The sequence below is a fragment of the Leuresthes tenuis genome, unplaced genomic scaffold, assembly GCF_036924035.1.
Source record: "Leuresthes tenuis unplaced genomic scaffold, fLeuTen1.0.hap1 SCAF_7, whole genome shotgun sequence".
In the NCBI taxonomy this organism is placed as follows: Eukaryota; Metazoa; Chordata; class Actinopteri; order Atheriniformes; family Atherinopsidae; genus Leuresthes; species Leuresthes tenuis.
In genome coordinates, this window is record NW_027325361.1 from 17,509,139 (window position 1) to 17,529,111 (window position 19,973).

Here is a 19,973-nt window from a genome sequence, read left to right on the forward strand (position 1 = left end):
ACAAGGTCAAGCCACAGAAATGTGTCTGTCAACTCCAGGTAGAAAACGTGCTCCACCCGCCTTATTAATCTCTGAGGCTGATCTAATGTTAGATGGTGCTCTCAGGGAGGGTCCAGTTACTATGGCGACTACATCTCATGAGGCAACAAGACGCAGTTTCCATCAGGCCTTAAGAGTAATATATCCAAGTAAGGGCAGGTCATATGAGACGCATGAGTCATGAGAAATTAATGAGCAGCTGTGAACTCATATTGTAAATCACCTCTCAGAAGAAGAAGCTACATGGCAAAAATATTCGTGTAAATAAACAACCTTAACGTTTTCCATTCCCTCTTGTTTTGACATCAGGTTAAAAAATTACCTCTTGTAAGCCCAACTTTCACAACATGCTAGTGAGTCATATTATTTCAAATGAGGGATGACAGTGCTTTTCAATACTGCTGCCAATGAAACTCCCACAAATGTTCCCAAGGGTCCAGTGTTTATTTCGTTATAAATACATGCGTTTATTTTTGTGGTGCGATACATTCCCCAGTCATGCAGCAGGGAGAACCTTGATTAACCCTTCTTCATTCCTCAGCACTTGGCTCTGATTATTCTTGTTGCAAAAAAAAAAAACAACAACTAAAAAGCATTTAATGTGCAAGAAAATCATGTCGTAAATCAGGAACTTGCCAGTATGTTTCCAAAGGTAAAACGATAAATCTCAAAGCAGTGCAGGAGAAGTCAAACCACATGTTCTTATGATATATTGTCAGCAGGGATTTGCTTCTGAGCTCTTGTGCAACTACCTTTTTATGTTACTTTGCTTTTTAACTGTAAGCACGTATTACAGGACAAACATTAGCAATTTAGCAAATTATTGAACAGCATTGGCTGACACAGAGCACCATCAACTGCTAATACCTCTTTGTACAAATATGATTTTCCCCATTTTAGTGCTGGAACCTTCAGCTGCACAAAATAGCACAAACCACACCTTGAATGAGTCAAATCATGTGAACCTTTCTTTGAATGCAGCAAAAAAATAGTTTGAAAGTGCAGCAGCTTGCTCGCCCCGTCTAGATCACCATGTTTGGTTTTTTGTTTGCTTTCTATTCTTAGAAACACAGAAGAGTCTAAAACGGCTGATGTCAAAGGCTCAATTCAGTTGACACCAAAACAGATGATCTGAGGATTATTCAGAGGACCACCAACGTTACTTCTGGAAAGGCATTTTACTGTGGAATTTCTTGAGAATTACTTTTCGAAGCTTTGAGCACCACAAAGTAGTGACACTTTCCCCTATTTCTATTGTGCTGAGGAGGACTCAACTTATAGAAATAAGTACTTTTAAAACTAGGTGAATAAAACTGAAATATTAGCATATAAAGCCTTTTTTTCGTAGAACTGAAACGTCAATCAGGACTCTGAAAGCAGCGAGCTATACTTAATCCTGGATGACAGATTTAACCTTTTATAGATAAGTGAGTGAAACCACAGATGAATTCTACATCTTGTTATAAAACAGAAATTCAAGTCTGTTCTTCAAGATCGTCCGACTTGAGGCCTGAAGATGCTTTGCGTTGCGTCATTCTAACGAAAAAATTTTTTGCAACAAGAGTTATATCCAACCATAAAATAAGGGATACTAGATGAAAACATTCAAACAAAAATCATACAATTAACGGTTGAATATATCTTTATTTAAAATTCTCTGGCTTGAAGGCTACAGATACAATCTATAGGCCCAACAAAAGCAAACAATACAAACCACAGCCACTACCTGACAGGAAAACAGAAGTTTTCAGGTACTAAACTGTTGAAGCATGATAACATGGAGAAACATGAAGAGTTGAAAACCTTGCTTTCCATAAAAATGAAGGGGAATGAAATGGGCAGGGCATATCACTTCATTGCAACAAGTTCCAGCTGTTTCTTGTTGGGTTCTAAAGTGTTTTAAATGTGTGGAAGTCCCCAAAAGCTAGTGCTTTACCCCACCCCCTTCAGTGCCCCTCTACTGCGGAGTACAAGCTCAGCTTCAGGGCCCTTCCAATCACAACCAGGTGAGAACCTCTCTGTCTTCCAGTCTACACCGATATTTCCCCTACCCTATCAGGTTAGAGATCTGTCAGATCTGTCAGTCCTCCAGGAGTCTGCATGCTGTACAAGAACTGTCCAGGCGAGTTTATGCACAAATTAGTCCCGTCCATGAACATGAGCGAGGGGGAGAGGAAGTGACCAATCTTTGAAGTGGGAACAGAGTGGCCTCACCAGCTTCAAAAACACAGCTGGGTATGCAACTCGTTATCATTATTACAACAGCCCTTTAACAGCCTTGCCAAGGCATCTGGTTTATGTTCGGAAAGGGAATGTTTGGTTGGCAAATCCAACATACAAGTTGGAGAAAACATGGGCCAAAGCACACCGTACAGGGGAAATTAAAACGTATCAAAAGCACACATCCTTCAAGAAATACAACTCATGTCTCATCGTGTTAGCAGATACAGTATTTGTGGCTCATAGTGGCAAGCGGGGGTGATTGCACAAAAACCTTAACAGAGCTGGCATTTCCAGCTCTGTAAAAGGGTATAAAAAAGTGTTTCTATTTAAAATAAATTAAACACCATTTTCAAAATGGCTGTCTAGTCCTTCTTTGATTATTTGGAAGAAAAAAAAAACAACAGAAAAGATAAAATATTTAAGAAAGAGGACAAATTTCTTAGTATTTCATTGGCACTATAGTGGTAGTGGCATGATTCATAAAGTTCAGCAGAGACGAAAGTTTCATGCATTTAAAGTTTCTAAATCTGCAGTCCATTTTCACACAGGGGGGGAAATAGAAATCATTTCAAACCATTGCAATCAAATATCTACCATTTAAAAAGAATAGCTACAGTTCATGGTGAATCTGGCCCAGTCTTGACACAAGCCATGAGTCAAGAGAAAGTTGTCAATATGCGTAAGCATTTAAATAAAAACTGAAAGGTTACGTGTTACTTATCGACTCATTTTTGTGTGGCAGTAAAGAAATGTCTTATTGTTTCACACATGGTGCTTAAGCTGATATACAGTCTGCAGGTGACATTTTAGCTTGTGCAACATTCCTCCGAACTCGTATGTAGCCAGTTTAAGGTGCACTACAATTAAGCCAATCCACAAACTGTATCTCCACCAACATTTATAAACATTCACAAATGAGCAGTTTCACCTCTCTTCAATCACTGCCGACAAATTTGGTTCTCTACATACGGAAATCAAAAACGCACGAAAAAAGGTTTCAATAAGCGATATATATATGCCAACAATACAATATAGAGCTCTTTGAATGTGAAACAGTTACTGTAACTGCCGACCCAACTGTAAATTATCTGTAGTTTTCACGCACTTTCAGGTTGTTACATTAGTTATAACGTTATACAGCTAAAATTCAGCCAGTCTCATTTACCTTAAGTATAAAACCTTTGAAAAACATGACCTGAAGGACAGATTAAATATCTCCAACAAAAAAAGTGAGCTTACTGAATAAATGAACTATAAAAAGTGGGTCATGCATTTGACTCAGGCGGTGGTAGCATAGAGGAGAGTAAATATCATTCTTCCATTTGCTTTGTGGCAAGAAAAGACTCTCATTGTGATGTTTCTCTTTATCTGCCGAGTGTAACTTGTCTGAAAACGCATAAGCCACAAGTATTCAATAAGGCAACAGTTTTGCTTCGGTGAGTTTGGAGTCTTTTCGCTTAACGCAACTTTATGCGTAGAACACCAGTAACGTCTTAAAAACAATATGCTCCGCTCTCTCGTACAGGAGATCATCATGGTGTCTTCGAGAGGGGCATCTGGTGATGGGATGTCACCCTCTCAGTCAGTCCAGTGGAGCAGGTGGTGTGTGAGTGGTTGACGCTGGAGGAAGAAACTGGAGCCTTGGGGGCTGAAAGCTACAAACCAGATCCCCAAACAGAAAAACAATGAGCTGACCACAGAACTCACAAAGGCACAAAAATTCAACAGTTCCAGGGCAGAAGGCAGCTTGCAGAGTCAAGACCGTGGTTGACCCAGGTAATTACCTGAACTAAACAGGGCTGACTGCAGGTATAGGCTGTAGCCTTGGAATTAGAACCTATCACACAGGTTTAGGGTCTGCAGGCTACAGCCAAGAGTCTGTGCCCTATCACAAAGGGCCAGGATTGTTGCGGTAGTTGTAATGGTTGCTGTGTTCAGAGTCCACAATCTGCAGGCTTGGTTTTCTCTCCGGCTCCTCGCTATCAGCTGCGTCTGGCCTTGTGCAACGAGGAGGACGCTTCTTAAAGAAATCTGACACAAAACGAACCTGCAGAAGGAGAGTAGGAAAAAAAGAGAGATCGTTGGTCACTAAAGAGATATTTTTCCCAATGAGATGGGAGTAAAAAAAACACATAAGAATATAGCAGACGAAAGGGCAGGGTTGGAAATTGTGATTACACATGCCTGCAGAGGTCTGTGCAGAGCTCTTAAATGACACACTGACATTTATACAAACTCACATCTGAGAGGAACACACAGAGAGCAGGCACAACCCTTGTAAGCCATAAAACACTGTGTTCCAAGGGTCTCTAATTGCGCACTGCATAGTGAAGGCCAAAGACATTGGCTCAGGTCCCAATTCATCATATAAGGACACACACACAGACACACACACTCTGCCACTCCAGAATTTCCACAAGGCAGTGCTGACAGTGGTTCAATCAAAATAGGGAAGTGGCCAAACAATAAAGAAGCCCAGCTGGATGAAATGAGATTGGAGTTGCTGGCAGAGAAGCTGCTATGCGTGGGTTTGGATCAAGACACACTATGTTGCTATCTGACACTTCACTTGCTTCCAATTTGCTGTTACAAATCAAATAAAGCTGAAAAACTGTTTATCAGTGACTTTTCTGCTTTGACGGGAGTATCGCTAACAGTAAGATTTCCGCTATGTGGAATTTCTGTGACAGAGACAGCCTCACCCGTATTTGCTTTTCCAAGAGTTCAAAACCACGGCGGTAAGAGTCAAAGTTAAGATGTCACGAGGTATGAGGCCGCAGCTACTTTACAAAAGATGAAGTTTCAAAATGTCAAACGAACTCAGAACTTCACACAAGATCAAAGCTGTGGCATTTGGTAGATGTACAGACTGTTGGATGGTAGTATGATGGTGGACTTGTTAACTGCGGCAGTGTTCTCCGAGTAGGATGTTGTCTTGGAGACTCACATTGAGAACAGCAACAAGCGCTCCCTGCAGCAGTCCCACCAGCACGTCGCTCCAGTGGTGCTTGTAATCAGAGACTCGGGTGTAACCCACGTACACCGCGAAGGCCACCAGGAAGAACTGGATGGTGGGTCGGAGAAGTCTGGCCCACTTGGCAGCGAGTCTCGCCTGCACATAAAGCTGCGGTGGGAGATAAAACGAGAAGAGTGTATAAAGAACGTTAGAAAATTCGAACAATCAAAGGGTCATCACACACAAAAACCAGAGTCAGGATACTGTTATTGGTTTCTGGGTCATCCTCCATTTACTATAAGTATGCAGACAAAGCTGTGCTGTAATACTGTAGTTAAATGTTTGCTATCACTACATACACTTAAAGGAATAACCAGCTGTGCGGTTTAAATTGAATGCTATCTAAGCCCAAAAATGACTAAGACAAAGCATATTTTGATTGAGAACGAGCTTGGGTGCCTACTTAAGAGCAAACCCCCCACCAAAATATGGCTGGTATGCCTTAAATTGGATTTAACTAAAAGTTGTTGAGTGCAAAGCTAATTTATGTCCATTATGGGTGAATGAACCCCCCCACCCCAAAAATAAACGTACAACGGTTTCTGCTCAGCTGCTGCGTAAGGTGCACTGCCACTCACCCACACGCTGCACTTCACACCGTAGCACACTTTGTCACAACAGGTCACTGATATCGCAGCTTAACTCTGTTTCGCTTGCTGTATTTGCCTAATAAAACAGCACAGCCTGAAATATTGATAGGAATTGGCACGAGCGGGAGATATGCTGTCCTTTCTTTGAGCTTAAAAATGTTGCTTTGCTTGGAACTTGTCGTGCAGCACTGGCGCCTAGCTTTTAACACAAAAATACGAGGCCAAGTTTAATGAACAGAACGGGCTTGAAAAACAGAACACAACCCTTGGCTTGGGAAAAAGGCCGCAGGGGCCTCAAAATCATTTCTCTCACTGTCCACATTCCTTCTCTGAACCCTTGCCTTGTCCTTTTATGTCCACAGGCACAAACTGGCTCTATGGACCTTTTCTCCTCAACAATTAGCCCTTGATAACAGATCCAAATGCACAATCATGTTCTCAGAATCATCCATCTGGGGACAGTAATGTCTGATACACACTGACATGTTCGCATTCTCGCTGCACATGGGGCTGCATGTTTATGTTGTGTTTAAAAGGCTCAAGGCTGTACTTACTGCGAGGAAGAGCATGCAGTACATTCCAAATGAGGAGTGACCAGAGTAGAATGACAACCTGGAAAAGAAGAAGTCAAATGTAACAGCAGCTCACAGGATGATTATCTAGCAGCATCATTAAAAGAGGACAAATCCCCAAATTAGAAGTCCTTTCCCCATTTTCCTGTGTTTTGTGTTACGTGTTGGCACTGGGGTGGTTTATAAAGTGCTGTTTTCAGCCTTAAGTTTATCTGTGGAAGGCATGGACCTTACAGATAAGCCCTAGGACACTATGATTGCACAAAAGGACACAGTCATGGCACTCGCCCATGGATCACAGTGCATAGGTTTATAGGTGTATAAGCTGTATAATAATAAAATAATTTACCTCTTGTATTGCTGACCTGAATGGGTAACTTAACTTTGGAGAAAATATTCCTCTTTTGTTCAGACTGGCATTTTAACACGAGGGGATGTGGGCCACTCGTGAAACTCGAGGTATTCTCTATTTATTCTAAATTAGATTTTTTTGTCATTTTGCTGATAAAATCTGTGATCATGGTAAGTTTTGTGATGCAACAAGCATCCAGAAATCGTCTCATCCTACCTTGACTCTGTGACGTCCTGCAGCTTGCCGGTGCAGTTGATGACCTGCATGTAACCCGTGCAGACCTTCGGGGCGCATACAGCCATGAAGTTAGGCCTCGGGCGGCCAATTGTGTACTTGGCCAGGTCGGTCAGTGACTGGCTGACAACTCCTCCGAACAAAAAGGTGCCCACCACCTTGTAGAGTGCAGCGACATACTGGTTGAAGTCTGAATTTGAGTGAACCCTCTTGCTGTAGACCAGATAAGCCTCCCCAGAAGAGATCTGTGGAAAAAACAAGTGACTTATTAAATCAAATTGTTTGGGCTGCCAAACAAGAAAATGACCTTTTCTATTGACACATGAACCATTTGCCCAATTCCTAAAGAGCATTTTAAAATTGTGCAAACAGTATCAGATGCTGTTAAATAGCTGGAATCATCAGTAAAATATAATTGAATTTAATTTCAACTACATCAAGAGCCATGTAAGGTTAAAAGAAATAAAACTTCCTGAGACAGGGCAGCTTAGCTGAGGCTTTCAGGAATACTTACGATGACGACAGTGCAGGAGATGGTGACGGCAGCCAGCATGCCGTGAGTAATGGTGTCTGGTTTTAGGGGGTACTTGATGCTCTCGTCATCACAGTAAATCCCCCTTTGATATGGTTTGTACACAATGGTCATAATGATGGAAGGCAGCGCCGCTGAAGTAAACAAAAACCGGGAGAACAGTCGGATTAGATGGGACTGCTCAGCATGTTTGGAGAAATGAGCCCTTAGTAAAATGAGATGAATACATTGGTGATTGACCGCAATGAGACAAGTGACTGAGCAGCGCAGGTTCTAGGCGGATTCAGGTTAATAGACGTTAATATTCAAGAGAAAGTCTTCCAAGGAATAACATATTTGTCTATTTTTCTACAGGTTTTCAGACATTACATCAGTCCCTATCCGAGCTGGGAAGTAAAAATGTTTCTCTAAGGATAGCCAAGTTGTTTTCTCTCTCACTGGACTTAGAGTTCTAAAATCACAATGATGAAAAACAACCCACAAGGAGGAAAAAAAACATTTGGCAGTTAAATGTCAGGGTGGGAATGCATGGCAAGAAATAACAAAAACAAACAGTGGGGAAATTGTTCTTGCATAGGTACTGTAGGCATATGTGAAAAAAAAAAAATAAAAATTCACACACAAACCAATGACTGTACACACACACACACACACACACACACACACACACACAAGACTGTACACAAATTCCTGCAGGCAAAACACACAAAACGGCAACACTTTTGAATGATGTGGCTGTGTCTAAAAATAAGACAAAGTAGCAGCTTGAGGTTAGGAGAAAGCATGATGTCCTTGAGTTGTCCAGAAACGTCCCTCCCAAAAACACGCACTCACCGTCCTTCTTTCTAACACGTATGTTCAGGAGCAAATCCTTAAAGTTTGAGACACAGACAGACAAGTGACAAGCTTGTGCTCAGGAATCAGTTCCAATTAAGGTCTGAGTTTTTTAACACGATGAGACCATGACAACGTGACCAATGTTCAGGAGTGATTTGACAGATAACCATACTTCAGTCGTCTTGATACTCCTTTTCTGATTTTCACCTTTTTACCACCACACTCACGTCACAGCTGCTAGGAATTAAACCCGACTTGCTCCTTGCTGTTACAGTGTGCCCTCTCAAGGCCACAATGGGGAGTTGTGGAGTATGACCCGCGGCAGATCTAAACAGTATGTGGGAAAAAGGCCTCGTGCAAAACTGCAAATACAGAGAGGATTCTTCCAACCTTGGGCTCTTTGGCAGCAGCAGCAGTTGTATCTTCTCAAATATAAGTGCTTTGTAGCTTTTCCCCATCACATGCCTGAATAAATTCTTACTTTCAGAAGATAAGAGGTGTTTATTCAAAGAAAAGATACACATTCTAGCTGAGATAAGTTTAGAGGAACAGTCAAAGTGAATAATTAACTGACAAATTGTTGAAAATAACTGAGTTGCAGCCCTGGTAAGGAATGTATTCTCCACCCTGATATCCACTACCAGGAGAGTCTTGGGGCCACTATGGAAATGGCAAGCAGCTGCCAATGAAATGAAAGAAAAACAGGCATGCAAAAGCACAGGGCAAATTTGAGAAGCGCACTCATCAATTGTATCATATTTCTGTGTAAATTAGCTGTGCAACTCTCCCATTCTTTGAAAAAGAAAAAAAGAAAAATTCGCAGCTGACATAATTCCAGTGAGACTGACTGAAGACCACAAGAGCTGAGGCCAAAAAGAAAATACACAACTGGAAGGTGGATCAGGACTCAACTGAGGTGAGCACCGAGTTTAATTCAATCTCACATGATGGATGTCAGCAGTCTGCTGTAAGTGAAGTGATTTGTCATCTATTATGACTTTTGTAACTTAAAAGTCACTGTAGGCAGAGAATCCTTGAGGTCAGACACTACTGTCACAAAAGTTGTCTGCATATTACAAAAGGAGAGATGACGTTCTATAAAAATCCCCTAACTCTTGAAATCCTCAAATATCAAGAACAATGACATCAAGTGTGAGTCTCGCTGCTGTCTGACATCGCATATATCCACGGTAACATGAGCTGAGCGCGAGCATTGTTCAGCAACATGCCAACAGCACACATGATGTTCACCGACACCATAAAGACAAAGAGTCTTATTGGCTCCGCGAAAAAAAAAGAAGCAGCAACACACTGTCGAAGCTTTGTGCTAAGAACAGAATAAACAATAGCGCTCAACTGGATAAAGACCGTTGCACATCGACTCCTGGTGTGACCCGACATTGGAGGAGCTGGGTTTACACAAGACAAATGAGGAAGAAAAAAAAAAAACAGGAAATCAAACACAGATACCATTCAGCTTCATCATGACACCAGTATTTTGCTTCTGCTAAAAACTGACTAGCCCTTACTTGTTATGTTGAGTTTATCTTCATCGTAGGATAGATATAGAAAAGCAGAATTGATATTCTCATCTACCAAGTAAGCAGAAAGCAAATTAGAGCACTTTCCACACATGTAATTACTCTTGTCACAGTATTCATGGACTTTTGTTTTCGTGCCTTGGGGACGTTTCCAAACAGCCAACAGCTGCTCAATATGTCTTCCAAAGTGGAAGCTGGGAAGACACCTGTCCTCCACATGGTAGAGTCTCAACAACCCCCACATGAGGACTGGATCTATGCAGCACATCTACCAGCCAGGCCAGGATGTGGTACACTGGTATTACAAATTCCACATATTTCCCTCTTGGCACCACCAAATCCTGTTTGCAACCACCACAACGCAATATACAGTCAATTCTTCTTTATTAAACTAACATCCTGTCCCAGGAACAACAGGGGAGCACCTTGAAACTGAATTACTGATGTGGCTTTTGGGTGGCAGCTCCTGCATCTGTATCCTGCATCCTGCCTCCAGCTGGCAAAGGAACAAGCTGTAGAAAAAAAAACTAAAAAAAACCCCACTACTTTTCTTCTTCTCCTAGTTGGTAGAATTAAATCAAACAGAGACATATCAAAGACAAGCGAATGCTGTTACAGGGGATTTTACTGTGATAACTAACATCATAAAGTATCATGTACAGGACTGTATAACAAACTCTTGATTCCTTAATCCTTAAAATGTGCATTTTAAACACATCCAGAGCCATATAGGTCCAGTGTAGGTGTGAGTTCAGATTATGCAACATGTCAAAATGATTTGGATAGATATCATCTGACGTGACTAGTTGAGATGTGTGTTTGTTGTCATTACAGGTGAGGGGGACACAGGGGGGGCAAGGTGACACAAAATCTGTTTCCAGTCCACATGCAGACCTACGTCAGCTAAGACCAGTTCCCGCTGTGCGAAATATTTGCATTCACATCAAAAGCAAACTGAACCTACAGAGTAACTTCAAAGGAAAGACTTGTCTGACCAGATACTAATTCAGCAAGTTTTAAAGGCCTGAATGGACAAAGTCTGTACCAGTGTTTATTCTCTTAAAATAGCAGGGTAGACTTCACCTTTAAGCAGCAGAACAAGAGCTATTTCCACATTGGAGTTACATAGTATTGTCATTTCACACTTCCTACACTTGCCAGAGAACACCCATTTATCACTGTGGAGCATGAGAAAATAAAGCTTCAAAGACAAGAACCAGCAGCTACTTAACTAACCTTTTCTTTCTATCAAACAAGCTCACAAATGTCTAAATGACTGCTGAATATACATATTTATCTTGTAAGCCATATGCCAATGGCTCTTATGCCTTTTTCAGTTTCATTAAAACCTCTCAGCCAAACATAGATTTTGCCAGCTTGCCACACATTTTATGGACTAAGTGAAGTCAGGACATCTGGCCTTAAAAGACCCTTCCCGGGCTTATAAAAGTGCTTTCATTTTTCATTCCCACATTCGCACATGAATCACTAATTAAGCTGAAAACTCACTTCAGCTTGTAAGTCATACATTAAAATTTTGGATGAAATATAAAAGGCTGAACAAAAAAGAAAGATGTACAGAGTTTGGACTGCTGTCTTGAGCAGGATGAATGGTACACCCTGGGGTGTGTACGTAAGCATGACTTAGGAGCGCTGGACCCGTGGATAATATCTGCAAGAAACAAACCAGCTAGTCTCTTGAAAAGCAGACATACACAGCTCGCAGACAAAAATAGACACACCGGCACACAAAATAGGCCGCCGGCACACCACGAGACAATCCCACAACCCAAACTGACATTGCTCAGGAGCTGCCTCCACTTGAAGAGTGTCACAGGCTAAACTCAGACAACCATAGCAGATTTTTGTCTGAAATCTGAAAAAAAAAAAAAGAAAAGAAAAATAGTATGTTCATGTGTAGAGGGTGGAGGCACTTATTCATAATATGGGAGAAAACTGCATTCAGGACACCTGCTTTGAGGGACTGAAGGACAAAATCGCTGCTTGTTTGGAATGTAGCCAGAAAGTTAATCCACAAACTGCCTGTCAGAAAACTCTAATAGTCGCCTGTTTGAAGTGGGGGGGACGCAGCCCTCCCGTCTCGACTTAGAAAAGCCGACTTTAAAGGCTCTGGTTCCACTTTGCTCAGTTTAAGGCTCAGATTTACCTGGCTGCATATTACCGTTTATCCTCAGTGGCACCTTGGTGTCTCCACAAGCTGAAATGGGCATTAGTGCAACATAAAACTACAGAGAGAGTAAGTGATAGTGATTACGTGTGAAGGCTGGCTATAAAATCCATTCAGATAAGTTTCACAGAAGATCTGAAAATCAACTGATACCACACTGACAAAGACTCCAGTGTGACAGGAACCTTGTGCTTTCAGCTTCCAACCATGCTGATTCAAGTCTTTCCTTCTGTTTTCCCCTTTTATTCAAAGTCTTTCACTCTTCTCTCTGCAGTCTTTATCTTTCTGTCTGTCAGTCTCTTTATTGCAGTATCCTCCTATACACTTCCCCCCCGCTGTTGTAAATACACAGGCCTCAATGGGTGATGCTTTATTTAGCTGGCAGATGTGCAATTATGCGGGAGCATTTGGGCCACAATCGCACATTAAGCTGTGCCGAGATCGGAGGCTCGTCACATTCTCTCTTTGCCTCTTTTCGGTTAGCTGTTTCTTCTTCTCCCAGTTCTTTATCTCCCTCACATGTATACTTGCCTGTCTCACTCAGTTTTCAACAACAGGTTGACACCTTGAGTCAAGGTAACACATTTGTCGGGAAGTAGCTCTGGAGGTTAACAGTTACCAGCCCTTGTTTTTCTGACATAACTTGCTGCACCTGCAGAACCACGTAGACGGACAATTACTTTCCTCAATTTAAAAAGAATACAGTCTGCGTTTTCATTATGCACATTTTGAAGGCCCGTGTGAGTGTGTGTGGCATAAGAGGGCTGTTCTCATGCCCCTGGGCTGCCCTGCTTGGTCTAAGGCTTTCCTTCAGGGTCACAGCTGGAACATTTGTCCCTCCTTCTAATTTCTTCCACTCTCGTTTCCTGTCTTTTCTGCATTAAGGTTCCTTTTTCTGTATTTTCCCGTTTTCTGTTGATCTTTTCCTTCTGCTGGCAGCTCTTGTTTCACCATTTCTTCTTTTTTTTCCCCCACTTTTCATATGTGTCACTCTTCAGTCATTTGCTCCAACTCTCACTGTCCTCACTGTCCTGCCATCATCGTATCGGGTGATGTTATAGATCATTAAAAGTTGGCTTGCAGTTACAAAACAACATAGCCCTCCCTCTTTCTGACTGTCTCACCCCAAGCTGGACTGACTAATGTGGAAGGTATGTGCTGAGCCTACAACCTCTGCCGACATTGGCCTCTGGAATTCTAATTCACACAAGAAACGCCCAACTTCACCAGTCACACCAAATCCTGCTGCTGCTGTGGCCCATTCTTCACTTTTAATCCCCCTGTTTCGCTCCGTCCATCATTTACGCATGCTTAGCTTCAAGCAGAGCAGGAGGAGACGGGGTGGTAGACGAGGTTGTGCGAGCGAGGCTAAATCTGGGCTGGCCATCAAAGAGACTGGGTTTGGTGGGGATCAAAGAAGTAGGCCACACAGGTTTAAACCTAAACCAGCAAGGTCTGTGGGAGGAGTTAAAAGCCAGTCTGATTATGTGAACAAATATAATGAATGGCACTGACCTAGTTTACTAAATATCCTTCAGACTATTTCTGTGTGTCCAAATCCCTAATCATCTAATTACCATATATATTTTAGAGTGACCTTCTCTGTTACCCCATGTGTACTGGAAAATTTTGCTCATTATTTTAATCTTCTTGAATAGTAATAATAGTGCAGATTAATTTTAGTGTTCTATATCTAACCAGTGATTTTGTTAGTAACCAATGACTGAAGAGTGCATCTTGCTCCTCTTGCTTCATTTGCTATACATTTATTTTCTATGGCAATTTGTTTTCTATCCAGAGGAGGAATGAAAATGTGAGAAAATGGAACAGCCGCTCCATATGCAGCGAGACAATGTCAATTACACCATTTAATTGTGCTGTAGAGAATCTAATGGAAAGTGAGGCTGACCAGGTTTTTTTCTCAACTATAACTTCCAAATAGCAATTTTTCTTTTTTCCAATTCCTCTCATATCACAGAATATCTTCAGTGAGTATGACTACATGCAGAGTTGAGTCTAGCAATGTTTAAAGTTAGACATGGCCATTTAATTCGATCACTGTCATTATGTGTCAGTATGCCTGCATGGAAAAGTAATCCAGTTATTGCCTGAGGTATGTCCAACACTGCAATGCTGTGGAAAACTGTTCCAAACATTCTGTTCTGCTCTGTGAAAGATCATCGTTCATGTCAGTATAGCTGAATTCACTGCAGAGGCGTAGTCTTCAAGTTACTCCTGACTTTGTCTGATGACGCTAAAATCAGGATTTCATTAGCGCAGAGTGACAGTCTGGAACGACAGTCTGTCTTAATGGGCTGAAGTTCACTCACAGTTTCTGAATCATTTGGACATCTGGCAAAAGGAGCAGAAAAAAATATGTGAATGAGGACGACTTTATTGGGAATTTGGATGTAACAATATACACTTATGAAGCACAACATTGAGTACCTTGGCCTGCTTACATGTATTTCAAAAGCCAGCTTTTGGAGTTATGTCAACGTGCTCATTGTAATGTCAAACATCATCAAATTCCAAAAACTTTCTCCCAGTCACGATTCAAGAGATTAACTGTGGCTACAGCAAATCGCACTCTCATCTACTTGACTCTAAATCATGTTCTATCAAAAAAAACATGTCAGTTGAGACCCTAAACTACCGTAATCAAGGTAAAAATATAAAAAAAATCAAGCCATATTCCCACAGACCACTATTCAAAAGCACAGCAGCTGCCACCTGTTGGGCAAAAGCAGGCTCAAAGGAGAGCGTTTTGTGAAACCTGTGACTTCCACCTTTAATATTTTTGTTGCCACTTGGTTAACTACCATTTTATAAGTTCTTCGTACTTCTTAAACTATGAATAATCATGAAGTTAAGATGACACTTAAAATGAAAATACTTGCAATTGCACAACTATTCCAAAAACAGCAATAAGCACAACAACAAGAAAAAGGAGGTTTTTCCTCAGAGAAAATACGTGTTTGTTAAAAGGGAGCTCAGTTTCCATGACACAAGTCTCTGGAGGAAAACCATTCCCATCACGCATCTTCAATGCTTTTCTCTGAGAACTCAGGACAATCAGTCTTCCCAACAAAACCACAGGAGAGGCCCATCTCCCAGGAGACACCACAGCAAGGCTTTACCAACAAACTCCTACCAACAGCCACGGTACTTAGAAAAATCCCTGTTTTATGAGGAGAAAACAATGCAAGGAAATACTACGACTTCTCCGTGAGAAAAGCTCTTTTGTTTAAAGTAATGGGTTAGTCACAAAATAAAATACTGGGAATCTAAGTTCCGAGGGGGAAATCAGAAACATGTGAGCCAGGGGAAGAAACAAACATACCCGGGGCAACTGTCGCTGCAAGCACCTCCCGTTGTCTATCCAATGTCATCTTTTGACAATAGTTGTCAGTTATATTGAATAAAAAAAAAAAAAAAAAAAAAAAAGAGTAATACAGTGTACTATATGTAACTGCAAAACAAAAAAGTAAACAGGAGAACCAAAGGCTGCATGAGCATGTGCAGCGTCATTGCTTTGCGTCAAGGCCATTCAGTGTCACACTTCTCAAAGGATCTAACACTGACATGACACATTGATAATTACCATTCACTTCACCTAAGCAGCACCTGAGTCATGCAGCAATTTGAGCTGTGACTCCTCCTACGGCTCATTCACCTGCAACACTGCACCTATGAGTATGAGCCGGTGGGCAGGGAGAGGTTAATGCCTGGTCTCTCCTGTCTGTGTGCCGGGGCCAACACCCACCATCTATTTGTGCTGAGTGCAGAGAAAATAGAAACGGAGACGAAGAGAAGCTGGAAAGGGCTTACAATGAATGAGAATTTCGAGACAAAGAGATGTTTGGAAAGCACAGACAAGAGTGCTGTCCAAATAAATCAGTCAGGAAACCGCTAAACTGCTTAGACTTCTACATTAACCCATCGAGTGTGTTGGGTATCATAGAAGAGAAAATTTAAAAAGACAGCAGTTAGATTTAGTTAGTTTGATCTGGGCAAGGCAGGGTGTGAATGACTGAGGGCATACCAAAGAAATCATTGTAGCTGCTTTTCTAATTTAGCCTTTGTATATCTTAACAAAAGATGTTTGAACAGACGTGCACACTGTCAGCAACACTGGAGTTGAGGAGAATAATATTCAGGGTTAGATCAATGAAAGAAAATCATAACCAAATAGTCCTAAAATCCAGGCTAAGCCCATCTCCAAACCTTGTTTCTGTTTACACTAATGGTCAGCATAATTACAAGCTCCGCCGTGCAGTTACACAGCTGGGGCAACCTCACATAAGCTTGGGGTTGACTTGACGAATATTTGGGTGATTGACGTGGGTGGCATAAGGGAAGCGGGAGGAAAAAGGGTGGGATGCTGTCATCCAGACTCAGCCGACAAACCCAACCCAAACATTAATCCCGCACTTGTGCAAAAAGAAAAAAAAAAAAGAAAAAAGGAACAGATGGAAACCCCCCCCCAAGCTCTCTTAAGAGGTGGGGGTATAAAGTATCATCCCTATTTTCATCCACCTTCCAATTTCAGCACCATTACCACTGCAGACACAACAAGGGATCCACACACTGGCAAACACCAGAGCATTGTGAAACACATGTCTGTCATGGGCTTGTGGCATTAACACAGAAAACCAATGTTCCACCACAGTGGCACATTTCACATACACACATCATAACTGCGGCTGCGCCTGAAAACGACTTCTTCTGAGGGCGTTGGTGAGAAATTCTTCTCATATTTGCCGTCTTTTTCTGATATGAATGAGTCCCCCCCCCCCCCCCCCCCCCCCCAAGAGGTTATTATTATCTCTATCAGGGGCTGTTAGAACTGTTAGAAAACATCATCATTTATTTATATATCCATTTAAACAATTTCATAAACCATTTAAATAATTTAATTCACTGACTTAGAAAGTAAACAATAATAATAAAAAATACCAGCTATGGTGTATCAACAATTGGTCTTCATAGGTGTTCATAGCATGTTTCAAGTAATTTGTAGCTGCTTTACTTCTCTCTGAAGTTGTTTTGAGTCTCACCAAAGCCTTGTTGAGTCATTTTTAATTTCTTTGACATCATGTGGAGCCTTGTTGGGGTTGTTGGTCAACTTGAATACCTATGTAGTTAAGTTGAGTAATTTTAACTTTCTACACTGTCTGAATGACAAAGAAGGGATTTAAACTATAATTACATACACAGGATCTGACATGAATTAAAAAAAGGAAACTTTCTATTAAATCACAGATGTTCTTCTAAAAGAGAATCTGTGCAAACAAACAGAATTCAACTAAATAGATCCAATAATTTGGATGCTGTCCTCCAGCTCCTGCAGCAATGTAAAAAACGGGACATTTTGTGCCTTCTAAAAAATCATCTGCCTGATGTTACACGCAAAACAACAGTCTGTGAGGCGCAAGTGGAAGTCGTATGTGGAGAAATGCATTGAGTGGCGAGTGGAAACGTTCTTCAGAGGATTCCTGGCAGACAAAATATTGAAGAAAATGAGGAATATGCGGGGTGCACACGTGCATATCAAATTTCCATAAACAAACATTCAGCTTCCTGAGGCTGAAGTCCTGCAGAGTTTTTGGTGAGTATATAAACTGGAGCTTGCAGCGACTGGGGACAAAAAGATCGACTGGTGAGGTGGATGAGAGGGAGGGCTCCTCTTGTTTGTTTCTCTGTTTGGTTTTACCATGGTGTCATTTGCTATAGTTTTACAGCCTGGGCAATATTCCAGCACAGTTCTGCATAAGCAAATGGAATGCTAGAAACAATCGGCAGTTAGAAAAGAAACTGAGATTAAACAACTCATCTCTAGAAAAATCTTTAGTCTGTTTTTCAAGAAATTCAACGAGCAAATAAACAAACAAGGGCAGTTATCACGATTAAACCAGCTTCCATTAGCGCAAAACACAAACACAATGAATAATGGAAAGAAACTGCTGTCACCGCACAGATCTGATCCGCAGTACCTGCCTTAGATAAAAGAGGCAAGAAAATACTGACGTGCAGTTTAGTACACAAGTGTCCATAACTTACCAACTACAACGCACAGCACATCCATCACCACGTACAATATCTTCTTCTTCGTATCCCTCATTTTATTCACGTTCCTTACTTATTCAATGCAGGAAAATATCTTCTTTACGAATAATCAAGTGCATCAGAGTTCGGTCACGCTGTAATAAAAGCACGAGCTATGCAAACAACCTGGCAACCGGCGCAACAAGTTCTTCCGGGATCTTCCTCTCTACCTGTGCTGGCATTGCAACTTTCCTAAAACTCTCGCGACTCGGAGCAGAATCGCAGAACTTCTGAAGTCCAGCGCAGGTGAGCGCGCATTACTGCTTCAAGTGCCAACACAAGACGGATCCTCCAACTTCACAACTCCAGAGGCGTCCGGAGAATCCAGTATAAACTGTTCTCTGCGCTCCGCTCACAACACGCCACTGCCTCTGGTCCCTCCTCCTAATTTCCTCGTCTGGCTCCTCTCTGGCTATGTGATGATCCCTAAACTTGACGCTTTTACGCACAGGCGACCAAAGAGCGGGGAAGAAAAACTCTCAGCAGTGTGCATGATTATTCTCTCTATGTCCTATTATTAATCTGTTGAATCGAGAAGACTCGAGCACAGTATGGAGAGCAAGAGGAGAAGGGGGCCGAAAGCTGCTTTAAAACGAAGAGATCGAGATTATAGGAAGTAGGAATAAGAAGTTGATATCCAGAAAGATATGATTGGCAATACATTTTACATTACATTCTCACCCGAGGTAAACTTGATTTACACAACTGCCTTCTTGGATTACAATGAGGTTGTGGCTTTAACTGATGAATCAGAGTTGCTTCCATCTTTGAAATCATCACACAAATGGAGCACTATGAGCTCACTGCTCAGTTGTCTTTGAAGCTTCCCCTCTTGCCTCACACAAGAGAGATGTATACGGAGGAAAGTTTATATCCTTTAAACCTCAGCACATTCGTGTTATTAGGAGATGGAAATCTATACACTTGCTGGGTGTTGAAAAAAATAACAGAAGACAAAAATCCCAAGTTAACAAAAGTGTGTAGCTTAAGCATGAGTTTCCATCAGCATGACTCCAGGCCTTGGTGCCTTTTGCCCCAGTTAGTCGAGGTGTTTCCCTACCAGCAGTCAATGTAAACCCACCCTATGCTTATTGCATCTAGCCATGTGTGTAATATTTTGACTCATGGGCGTATATCAACACTTAACTCTGTTTGCATGACAAACACCATGTTTACACCCCCCCTCAAGTATATTAGTTCAGCACCCTGGAGTTAAGTAGATAATCTTCCCTGCTTCTGCTTCGAATTGCAGCTTTATTTGACTTTTGCACATTTGCAAACAGAACGAAATGCGTCGAAATGAAGTTGTGCCTGGCACTATGAAGCTGCAAGTTTAGCGTTGTACAGCATAGTAATGAAACATAAGTGAAATTCACAAGTGTATTAAGAGTAGGGTTCAGTGCACAGACTGTTGTAATGTGCAAGGATTTAATCTGGAGCTAAGTCTTCTCTGCCCTCTTCTGGTTGTTCTTAAGAGGCGTCTTTGTTAGAAATAACGAACCCCTTATCTCATTTCCCAATTTGCACCCAATTAGCTGTAACCCACCCGTGATATTCTTGTGCACACACGTACTTCAGAAGACTCTTCGATTTGCATCTAAGTCCCCTGTGCCAGAGAGCGAGCAGAGAAGGCCAATGTGTCCTTGCTTATAGCTCCTCCAGCAAATCTCTTCTTTTCTTGATTCTCTCTCCTATGAGTGCATTTTAGACCTTGAAATGTCGAAAAAATGTGAAGGGGGAG

General features: G+C 41.6%; 1 protein-coding gene across 1 annotated transcript; it reads right to left on the bottom strand.

Moving 5' to 3' along the window:
• Positions 1-1,663: 1,663 nt before the first annotated feature.
• Positions 1,664-18,625, bottom strand: plpp2b (phospholipid phosphatase 2b). The gene is made up of 6 exons (XM_072389619.1): positions 18,188-18,625; positions 7,541-7,692; positions 7,009-7,271; positions 6,423-6,480; positions 5,210-5,386; positions 1,664-4,309 (listed from the first exon to the last, which is right to left on the bottom strand). Exons 1-6 carry the CDS (start codon positions 18,246-18,248, stop codon positions 4,151-4,153), a joined length of 870 nt encoding a protein of 289 aa, XP_072245720.1. The 5' UTR covers positions 18,249-18,625; the 3' UTR covers positions 1,664-4,150.
• Between the last annotated feature and the right edge of the window lie 1,348 nt (positions 18,626-19,973).

Coding starts and splice junctions, on each gene's coding strand:
- plpp2b (XM_072389619.1), bottom strand. CDS start 18,248: ATGAGGGATACGAAGAAGAAGATATTGTACGTGGTGATGGATGTGCTG. Junction 7,693..18,187: donor TGTGCTGTGCGTTGTAGTTG/GTAAGTTATGGA, acceptor TGTTTACTTCAG/CGGCGCTGCCTTCCATCATT. Junction 7,272..7,540: donor TCTCCTGCACTGTCGTCATC/GTAAGTATTCCT, acceptor TTTTTTCCACAG/ATCTCTTCTGGGGAGGCTTA.